This window comes from Bidens hawaiensis, unplaced genomic scaffold (assembly GCF_021521415.1).
Source record: "Bidens hawaiensis isolate Kalapana, Puna unplaced genomic scaffold, B.hawaiensis_p1.1 tig00005498_1, whole genome shotgun sequence".
NCBI lineage: Eukaryota > Viridiplantae > Streptophyta > Magnoliopsida > Asterales > Asteraceae > Bidens > Bidens hawaiensis.
Window position 1 is genome coordinate 848,481 of NW_027491353.1, and position 12,124 is coordinate 860,604.

The 12,124-nt window shown below is 33.8% G+C and overlaps 1 protein-coding gene across 1 annotated transcript; it reads right to left on the minus strand.

The window, feature by feature from the left end:
* Positions 1 to 810: 810 nt before the first annotated feature.
* LOC143629984 (serine/threonine-protein kinase 12-like) lies at positions 811 to 7,226 on the minus strand. Its single transcript, XM_077099116.1, has 11 exons — positions 6,682 to 7,226; positions 5,280 to 5,354; positions 5,072 to 5,167; positions 4,918 to 5,003; positions 4,711 to 4,831; positions 4,556 to 4,635; positions 3,891 to 3,953; positions 3,672 to 3,784; positions 2,085 to 2,173; positions 1,874 to 1,995; positions 811 to 1,322 (listed from the first exon to the last, which is right to left on the minus strand). Exons 1-11 carry the CDS (start codon positions 6,991 to 6,993, stop codon positions 1,091 to 1,093), a joined length of 1,389 nt encoding a protein of 462 aa, XP_076955231.1. The 5' UTR covers positions 6,994 to 7,226; the 3' UTR covers positions 811 to 1,090.
* Positions 7,227 to 12,124: the final 4,898 nt, after the last annotated feature.

The window sequence follows — 12,124 nt, forward strand, 5'->3', positions numbered from 1 at the left end:
TAAAATCATGCAAACCAAATACATATGTGCAACCTAGTTACGCTCCCTCTAAAAAAAGAAGAAAATGGTCGACTTACGCTCCCTCAACTATTTGGGGACGAACACCTTTACACACCTTGATACTAACATGCTACAACCCCTTTAATTACAATCCAGTAATCTAAGCGAGTCAATGGGTTGGATGGTAGCAAATGGGTTCACAAGTTTTAAATTGGTTGGAAGGGTTATGATAATTACGTTATGTAATAGTTTTAATCAGATTAACACGTCAAACAAGTTAAACAAATCAACCAAAACATGCTCCTTTAAATTAAACGGATTAAATACATAAACCCATAAACAACAATTCAAAACCTTGAGTATATTAACCAGCGGAGCTTGCCTCAATGGCCAGGAACATGATGGATGACCCGGGTTCGAATCCTGATTCCGACCGGATTTTACCAGAGCATTAAAACCTGTCGTGCCTTCGGGCGGGGTGAGCCAACTGGGTTTTACCTGGATCGCCAAGCCAAACTCGGATGACAGCGTGTATCCCGATCATGTCAACATAGTTGGCCTGAGTGGGATGGCGGAGCGCGACGTGTTCGCGCAGTGAAATAACTTAACTGTGAAAGTTACCGATCAAAAAAAAACCTAGAGTATATTGATGTTGAAAATTTGAAATGATGCAACCATCCTAGTCATATCAACTAGTATAACCTTAAAAAACACAAATATTAGAATAAAAAAATAACTACGACGTGATGATTAATTATAATATTATGATTTTTAAAACTTGAGTATCTAATAATATAAGCACAACAAATGAAAAATGACAAGTATTCTGAACGAATTGTATTCTTATCTTCATCTACATCCTAAGTTGTTATTTGTCCAATCAGTTACATCCCATCAATGGGCCCACTTTCATTGTCCCATATTCTCCATCAATGTCATTTTCATTGTACCACAACTTCCAAAAAATACAAATTAATTCACATTTTTGTTTAATAAATCATTATCATTTAACCATTCCTTCCTTAGAAACAACAATTCACTCTAAGCCAATAAATAATACCAAACTCCACATCTTAAGTCACAAAAAGAATTATTTGCAAATTACTTGAAACATGACAAATGTTTGATTAGATGTGAATACTTTACAGATTGTATCGGGCTCGTCTCCTTTACAGATTGTGAATAGCCCGAAACATTTAAACAGTTGGATCTTGTAACGGTTTTTATGGTCAACATAATCGTATATCGATTCCAGCCGCACAATTATCTGCCTGAACGATGGTCTTTTGGATGGATTCTCATGCCAGCATTCTTCAATTAACCTGTTAACAAAACAATTACAGAAAATGAGATTAAAGACTGTAAAAAGATATCTTTATGATACATTGAAAATATAAATAAGTGCCAGTAAACAAACCAAACGAACACGAACACTTAATCGAACAAGTATTTGTGTTCATGTTCGTTCGTTTAAGAAATGAACATGTACGTTTTCGTTAATTTAAAATAAACACGAACAATTCACGATCCTAAATGAGCATAACTGAACGAAGATAAACGAACAAAATTACACAAAGCTTAACGAACACAAACAAACAAATATAAACCATATAAGACTGATATAACTTGTAAAATACAAATAATATTTAATAACTTTCTATTAATATGTAAACGAATATGATTGAACATAAACACACATAAAAGAACAAGAATGAACGAAACATGTGTTTATGTTCGTTCGTCTAATTGAATAAGCACATACTTTTTGTTCATGTTCGCTCGTTTATTAAATGAAAGAACATAAACGAACTTCCAGCCGAAAGCTTCACGTTGGTTCGCTTACACGCCTATAAATAAGGAATAAAGAACATACTGTTTAAGGCCATCTGGATAACTCTTTGATGGAGCATTAAAAGGAGGACGTTCTTTTGAAGCATATAATTTAGGGACGTCTTTTTCATCCTTTGTAACAAACGGTTGGCATCCTTCAATCATCTTCACCAGACCACAAGACACATAATTAGCCAACTGAAAAATAAAAACATAACTCTGATAAATACTTAAACAAGATTTTATAGGTATACCTCTTGTAAAATTAACGCAAACGAGAAAACATCCACTTTTGTATCATAATCTTCGTTTTTTAACACCTCGGGAGCAACATATCGCCTTGCTGTCACACATAACCAACTTATTGAGTAAAATTAAAAAACTATAGCTTCTAACAGACCAAACTGCAAGAAAATGCAACATGGTTTCAATTTTTTTTCATTAAATGCAACATTTTCTTTTTAACATTTTTGTAAAAATATATGCAATTTTTAAAGAAAATGGTTACGTCTCCATAGGCCTGTAAACAAACTAGACAAACACGAACGAGGAGTGGCAAACACGAACGATGAAACAAAACGAGATTTTCTTGCTCATGTTCATTCGATCAGAAAATGGACACGAGCGGTGCACGAACACAAACGAACATAACTAAGTGAACACCAGTTAAAAAACTTTTATCTGAATAAACGGTTGAACACGAAAAGTAAAAAAACAGGATTTTCTTTTTCAAGTTCGTTCGTTAAGAAAATGAACGTGTTTGCATTCGTTTTCGTTTATGTTCATTCGTTAATAGTATAACGAGCAGTTCAGAACGCAAACAAACATTAACGAACGAATATAACAGAACATAGGTAAACAAACATAAATGTATGTAACTGAGCGAACACTAGTTAAAAGTGAACGTCAATATCAATTGGCCTTAAAAGATAATAAGCCTAGACTAGACTGTAATAGGCTTAAGAAATTTGAACGAATATATAAACGGAAAGTAAATGAACAAATGGACAAACACACATTTACATCTACAAACATAAATGAACGTACGGGATATGTATTCACGTTCATTCGTTAAGTATATGAACAAACTTTTTTGTTCATGTCCGTTCGTTTACCAAATAAACGAACTTCCTACTGAACGGTTCACTGAACGTTTGATTCGTTTAGAGGTAGAGATGCAAACGAGCCGAGCTGCTCACAAGCTACCAAACTCGAATCGATAAAAATCTCGAAACAAGCCAAGCTTTTTCGAGTTGAGCCTTAAATAAAGCTCGTTTAGTTGTCGTGCCCGAGCTCGAGCCTTGTATGGGAGGCTCGTCGAGCCTTCATGAGGCTTGTGTATTTATAGTTTTACCTCTTTTGGACTTCTATGCATAAGTTTTACACTTCAAAGTCGACCTCGAGCCGAGCTTTGGCTTGTTTAAGGTTCTACACGAGCTCGAGCCGAGCTTAGGCTCGTTTAAAGTTTTTCTCAAAATATATAAAAATAATTATAAACATATTTATCTAATTAATATATTAATAAACGAGCCGAGCCCAAACTTGAAAAAACAACTCACAAGCCGAGATCGAGCTATAAAAAAAGAGCTCAAAACGAATCGAGCTCGATCTCAACTTCTCAGGCTCTCCTAAGTCAAAAGTCAAAACGCATCAAGTTCAAGCCTAGTCGAGCTCGGGTTCGGCTCATTTACACCCCTAAATAACAGGCCTAGATTTCCAAGTGAAAATTTTATATCGCATATATGCAAAAGGTGGATAAATACATTGCATTTTTCCTTTTTGAAAAAATGGTAGAAACAATAATTGATGATTTAATAACTGCAAACAGTAACAATACTCACATGAAGTATCTTGATAGTTCATTAGCTTTTTATGTTTGGATGTTCCTTTTAATAACTCGCTGACTCCAAAATCCGCAACTTTAAGATGACCAGAATCGTCCAGCAAAATATTTCTGTTAACATAGTAACACACGATAAGAAAGAATTTAACAAGCCAATGAAGATTAAGACTTCATCGCATTCATAATTAAAGGTGTTAATATCAAAAATAAAACTTACGAAGGTTCGAGATCCCTGTGAATGATTGGTTCTGGCTTAATTTCATGCAAATAACTCATCCCCCTAAACATTTGTCACAGTTCAATCACAATTTATAATTAGTTGAATGCGCAAAAATAAGTCACCTACAAAATTCATATAGGGGTGGCAATTTTCGACATGACACGAAGATAATCTGGTTTTGGGTTGGCATATCTAAAACTTTTTAAAAGAGGTCGTGCTCGAGTAGACCAGTTTTTTCTTTAAACAAGTCTTGTTCGGGTTGACTTTTTTATTTAAACAGGCCGTGTTCGAGTTGACCTGTTTAACCGGTTAAGTTAAAAAAGGTCGCCCCACTAACCAGTTTTAAAACAGGTCGTCTTCAGGTTGACCTGTTTATTTAAACAGGCCGTGTTCTTATTGACCTGTTTAACTCGTTTAGTTAATTAGGTCAACCTGCTAACCCATATTTTTACAACTTACCAACCAGATTAACACGTTTAGAACTTTATTACTAATCATCAACCTGCCCTCCTGTTTGACCCGTTTAGATAAAGGGGGGGTCATGAACTGGTTGATGTTTTTGACACGAATAAATATACGGGTGATGTTCGGTGGAAGTGTGGAACATTTCAAGCTGACCCAATCGACACCCCTAAACTTATTCAACTGAGACAAGCAAGTACCTAGCAATATCCATGGCATATTTTAAAGCTGCTAATGGCTTTAATGCTCCTTTTCTTCTCAAATATGCCCCAAAATCACCCTAAAATTTAGCAAATGTTACAAATGAATTTGGATATTGACTATATTAATGAATTATGAATAATGAAATGCACACCTTTGGTAAATATTCAATGACAATCATCATTGGACTACTTTGAGTTACAGCACCCAAAAACTGAACCACATTCGGGTGCCGTATCTTTTGAAGTAATTCAAGTTCATCTCTAAAAGCCGTCCTGCACAAAACTCAAATTAATTTAACAAAAGAGGGCTTATAACGCATTAGAATGGAATCACGGATCATTTGTTAATAACAACTCATACTTTGTCCTCATCAACAAAAAGTTCGTCCCCGAGCTTTTTCACAGCAACTTGTGTTCCACGCCATGAAGCCACCGCAAAGGTCCCCTGGTAAAGTTTAACACGCATAATTATATATGTATGTATGTGTGTAATTTAAATGACAGATGATTTACCTTAGTAATGTCAACGCTGTTTGTAAAATCGAGTTCTTTGGCATCTATTTCATACTCTGGAATTTCACGGGCATTACTTACATGCATGGGAGCCATCTAAATAAAAATTAAAAACATAGACAAACAAAATAAACATTTAGAAGAACACCTAAATATTATACATATGCAGCATAAAAAAATTATAATGACACACAAAAAGAGAACTTACCAAATGTTTGGCGCCATGTTTCTCCAGAAGTTTAACTACACCATGGTGCTTATAATGGATTGCATCAGCAAGAGGCTGTTAAAATCAGCATTACGTTATATAGCATATAGCAGTCATTATATAAACTTTTTGATAGAACAATGTAACATATCATGATAATGTTGAAAACTTCAAAGAGATATGAGAATAAACAGAAACCATTTAATTATCTTTTATCTTTCTGTTAATTTTTATTCTCATTACCTGCTTGTTAATCCTAATTTACTTTTCATTACTGTACAAAATTTTTCGAACATGTGGTTGTGGACTCAGATCACATTGATTAGGTCAACCAAAGCCCAAATGCAAAAGTCAATAAAAGATGCACATCAAGTGTCATTATCAAGGTTTGTGGCTTATATTTATAAATGAAAAGATCCTACTTGGTTTAAATTTAAAAATGTCAACTGAATTAAAGACTTAAATACACACTTACATTAATTAAAATTATTCTATCGGATAAGTATGTATGCTTAAGGATCTGTAATGCTATCACATAACGTTAACAAGTTGCAGCACCTTATATCACATTTACTTGACTTGTTCTACACACAGTGATTTAAACGTATATTGATTTAGTTTTGGATATTTAAACAGTCATCATGTCAAAGTTATTTTTTAATAATTATAATATTCAACAAAGCACAACTACACCAATATATACAGATAGATAAGGAACTTTGAATATATAACACACACAACTTGACAGCAAAGTCAAACCATATCCTTAAACTCGGAGCCTACATTGCAAGTAATTTAGCCTAGTACTATTCCTTCCATCCTACCTAATATGCCTAAAATTTGACACCATAACAATTAACATTATAACTAATCATTTAGGTATCCTATGTTAACTGCTCCTATATGCTAACTTCAGCAACTCAAATTTGGTTACCTAAATTTATTTAGTCACTGGGATTCTAGCAAACATATTATTTTTTTCCCTTTTAACGCTAACACTTATCCACTTTCAACCTTGCAACAATAACACTTTTCCCCTTTCAAATTTGGCCACAAAACTTTTTACTGTTATTTTTTAATACGCTTCCGTGCGTGGACGAGAATATTATTCTTGAAATGCCAAACTTAACATGTTACATACATCGTTTACTATAGCAAATGACAGTACAATATCAAACCAAACCCATACCGACCGCCCTCCCACCCACAAATACTTGTTATAACTTATAACTAATCTTTTTCTAGTACTGTATTAACAACCTCTATATAAATGTCTATTATCTACCCTAACAATTATCAAACAACAAAATGTGTCTAAATTATACCAATCCCTACAAAACCAATCACATTACATAAACTCAACTAAACCGAAAACTAAACAAACATAATAACGAAACCGTACCGTGCTACCCCATTTATCTTTAGGATCAACTTCAGCACCAGCTCCCAGCAACAACTCAGCCACATCACTAAACCCTTGACACGCCGCAACATGCAAGGCGGTTTGGTTATCGATATCTTTAAAATTCACATCCGTTCCTGACCCTAAAAGCTTCTTAATCCCCTCCAAATCACCCTCACTCGCCAAGAACATTAACCTCACCCTCGGATCAATCTCCTCCAGTTCATCATCCAGTTCCGAACCCGAACCCCTTTCGGGCTTCATCGAAGACTGCTTTCCTAAACTAAACCTCACTTTTGGGTTTAATTCCATCTCAAGAATAACGAATTGGACCTCAAGATTCAAAATTGAATACGAATTCGGTGGATTTGGGATTGAATTGAAGTGGGTTTGTTGTATACTGGAATCTTGATGAACCCAGTTGTCAATTTTTGATGATAAGAAGTATTGTAGCGGCAAACATGAGGAAGATATATGCTTTATATATGATATAAATAATAAAAAGAATAAATCAAATGCGCGTAAAAAACCAAAAAGATCGGACGAGGTGTTGACTTTTTAGTTGCTGCTTAGTTGTCATCGTTACGCCGCCTAATTGGATGTTTTTTTTATTATTATTGTTTCGAACAAATTGCTCTTTTTGAGGATGGGTTGGCGTGTTTCAAGTAGTGACTAGTGTTTCACAAACTGGTTTTGAAACCGTAAAACGGTTCAGGTTGAAACCAGTTCGTGTTAATTAACAAAACTTAAAATTGGTTTATATTCGTTTTCGGTTAAGGTTAAAACTGAGTTCTTAACCAAGTTACAATTGATTCTTATAATATAAAATATATTTATATTTATATATGATCATTATAACAATTTATATTATAATATATCAAAATATTAATTATACCTTATTATATATTAGCTTGGTAATTGTTGATGGGTAACTAACAAAGGGTTTCCCTTTGTATATATAGAGAAATAAATATTAACATCATAACATAATTACATAAAAATAACAATTTTGTGTGTTCCTCTCTTCTAAAAACCGGGTTCTTCTCAAGAACCCTAACACCATCCTTAACTATACATCCTAAAGAGAAACTTGATCAAGATGACAAACATATCGACTACATCATACTCTGTTGTGGCTACTACTCTTCATGCTTTAACAGGTTCATATGTTTATTTTTATTCATGTTTTCTATGATTTACATGAAGAACTGATCAACATGTGGCATTAGAGTGATGTTGATTAATTATTTCTTAATGTTTTCCCTAAATCTAAAATTAAAATCGAAAAACATGAATTTTGATTAGAACCCTAATCTTTTCGGTTTTCATGTTTTATTAAGATAACTGGTTATAATTGCTAAAATTCATATTTAAAACTCTAATATATTCGAAATCTGTTAAAACTATGTTTAAAATTTCGATTCCAAAGAAAACTGACTAAAGATTCTCATATTCATCATAAAAACCGAAAAATCGTCCTTACTTTGGATGAATCGTAGTAATAAAATATGTTGTTTCCAATTTTGATTGATTTTTATCTATTAAAAATTTTGAAACATAATATAGTTTTATCAATAAAAGATTTCAAAATCTTGGATAATTATAATTAAATCTTTTAAATTTGGAAACAAGATAATTCATTAAAATTCGAATTCCATCTTTATCATAAATTAGTTTATGGGATTTAAAAATAATTGATGGGATAAAATAATTTATGGGTTAAAAATAATTTATGGGTTAAGGATTTAAAATTAAATTTCGGATTTATTTTTCTAAAATGGTTTTTGTTTACTAAAATCTCGAAAATTATAAAACCCGAAAACTCTCATAATCCCGAAAATCCACTAAAAATTTAACAAATGACAAATGAAACCTATATAAGAAACCATGACATGGTTAATGATGGTGATTTTTCATATAATGTCATTTTAGTGATTTTAAATCATGTGCTAGATGCCATAAACATTACTTAGCATAAGAAATAAGTATGGGTCCACCAGAAGTTATATTTCACTTACATTCGTGGAAATTATTCAAACGGAATATTCATACATAATTCTTTTATCATTAAAAAAGTTATTTACTTGTATCTAATATGTCTTCTATGGTCCACGGTCTTAAAGAGATCAATTCATATATACTTATTAAGATTTTTCTAAATGTGTGCTTTAAGTTTAGGGATTTTTACATATATCTCCTCCCTAACTTAGCTTATTACATATTTCCTCAATTTTAAACATTTAATTACATATTTCCCCTTCTAGTATGCAATTACCGTATTACCCTTATTACCCTTTTCAATTTACAACACCTACCCTTTTCAATTAACATTACCCTAGTAAAAAAATTATCTCTTTCGTATTCAGAACAATCGCCGGTTCCATCCATTTACAGCGTTTCGACTTAACAATATCATACACAGCAATCACCGGTTTCATCCATTCACGGCGTCACACTTCCTCCAGCGATCACACAGCTTCCTCCGGCGTTCGTGCTTCCTCCAGCGTTCGACGCTTCCTCTTCCACCGGCGAAGGCGTTAGCTCTTCCTCCGGCATCACGCGGCTCGATTACACCCTACTCGCACCTTTAGAATTCCAGAATATCATATATTTAACATCTCTTAATCACGTCTTCAGGTTTCATAGATTATAATTTATAATTGCTTATACATTGAATATTTATAGTGGAAGAATAAGAACTAATATTGGACACTATTGTTTATATATAGCGTAAGAAAAAGAACTGAATCTTTGTACACTATTGTTTATATATGTTCTTTTAACCTCTAGAATTCAAGGTGAAACTTTGTATTATACCTATAAACTACGTAAAAAAATTTATATTTGTAAACGATTACAAAAACTTAGACTTCAGTTGAATTTATTAGTTTCGATGTGATTGTCTTAAAACCGATTTGGTTTGGGTTCAAATTGGGGATATATGTAATTCTTACTATTAAGAAGGAGATATATGTAAATTTGTTTATTAAGGGTAACATGGTCATTTAGTTAGTTAAATTTAATGAAATGGAGAGATATGTAATTCATGAGGTTTAAGGAGGGGAAATATGTAATTAAATGTTTAGCATTGGAGAAATATGTAATAAGGGAAGTTAGGGAGGGGATATATGTAAATGCCCCTTAAGTTTATTATGACATCTGGACGTTAATGGAATCAAATCAAGTCTAACATATATATGACAGATTCCCACGTCATGTACATCATTAAAAATTCTCTTGTATTTTTCCTAGAGATATTAAAGATCAGCGAGAGCCTTACGCATCTCAATTATAACTTAGAAGATTTGCATGAGGTGGGAGAGTGAAAACTTAATATTATTTCAATTACACCTCTTGTACAAGACACTGCTCCATCACAACACTATTCCATTAAAACTTATCTCTTTAGAATTTATTACTACTATTAAAAAAGTTTTGTTGTTTCTTAAATGTGGACATACTTCGATTTCTTACTAAAATAATCTTCATAAGAGAAACTACGACAACTTACATCATTAATGTGTTTCTCTGTTAGAATCTATTGCTATTTAAATATTGACCCTAAGCATGCTAATTTCCTAGGGGTTTCTAAGGTTAGCGGGAGCAGTAAAAGTCCTTAAAATGACTTATTAAAACTACAAGAGGCGGGGGGAAGAGAGTTATTAAATTTTACTCCATATTTAATCAACTTGGGAGGCCATCTAGGTTTTAAAACCTACTGACATTGATGATTATGCAATCTTCCTAACTAAAGTTGAAATGGATGTTGGAAAACTTAATGATCATACCCCTTCTAATCACTACGTGAATATCGACCTTCGGCCACACATGTGGTCTGGGAGATTTGCCACACTTCGGCTTAAATGTGTGGCTAAAAGGTCTTTGACCATGTTTGAAAACCTTCCAGAATGTTTTGGCCACACATATTATTCTTCATGTGACAATTCTATACCTACTCAGGTACTTTTCGCCACACCTTTGAAAAAAACTGTGACAAAAACTAGCCACATTATAAAAACGTGTGGCGAAATGTGACCTACAGTCATAGTTTGTTTGATCTTTGATACATGTGACCAAAAACACATGTATTAGCCACAAACTGTGACATTTAACTAGCCACATGTTTTAATAGTGTGGCCAAATGTGACAAACGGCTACTGTATTGATAAGAGATGTGTCTAAAAGGTAAAAGATATAGCCACTTATATTACGTTGTGTGACCTAATGTCACATTTTCTAGCCACATTTTTAATAAAGTGGCGAAATATGACGAACAACCATTGTATTTATTAGTAATGTGGCTAAAACGCTTAAAATATATGGCCACTTATACGAGGTTGTGTGACCAAAGAGTAGTTTACTTTTATTTTTCCTAAGTTTTTTATTGTCACGGATACACTTATTATTTGTGGCTATAGGTGATAAATTGTCACACTTAAATATTTTTAAGTGTGTCCAAATGTAATTAATGGCCACTTATAGGAGGTTGTGTGACCAAAGAGTAGTTTACTTTTCTTTTTCCTAAGTTTTTTATTGTCACGGATACACTTATTATGTGTGGCTATAAGTGATAAGTTGTCACACTTAAATATTTTTAAGTGTGTCCAAATGTTATTAATGGCCACTTATACGAGGTTGTGTGACCAAAGATAATCTTAGTTTTATTTTTTATAAGTTTTTTATTGTCACATATATACTTATTATGTGTGGCTATAAGTGATAAATGGTCACACTAAAATATGTTTAAGCGTGTCAAAAACGTATTTAATGGCCACACGTTGATTTGACGAGTGGCGACGTCATCATTGCCTTTATAGTTTCTTATGCCGCCAATTTCAAATTGTCAGGGAGATGTACCGCCGGGTTCCGATGGTGTTTAAATACCAGTCACAATCACAATCCACAAATCACAATCACAATCCATAATCACAATCACAATCCACCTTTCTTCCGATTATAATTTCCGATAATGGCTTCATCATGGGTCGAACGTGCACTGGGTGCTCATGCCCCCATCTACTACGACCCCACATTTTTCACCATAAGATTCCACTTTTCTTCCGGCGCTGTCCGGAGGAATCGAATGGTGAGGTATGTGGACTATGTCCACCCTCACATCTTCACGTACCAACAACTTAACCGAATGGTTAGGTGGCTTGGGTACACAACTGCTGATTATTTCAGCATTGATATGGTAGTTCCGGGAATCGAGGTAGCCTACATCGAGTTGAACAACTTGGAGGACTTCAAGGCGGTGTCCGTTTATGGGGCATTCCGTAGTCAGGTGAACCTTCGCCTCCAAAGGCTTAGGGACTCCACCTATACCTCGGATGGAATGTACGAGAGGATCATGCCCTCTCATACTCCAGAAGAGAATCCGGATGTAGATTCGGATACGGAATCTACAGGGAGGTCTACGATGGATGTCGATGTAGATTCTGAG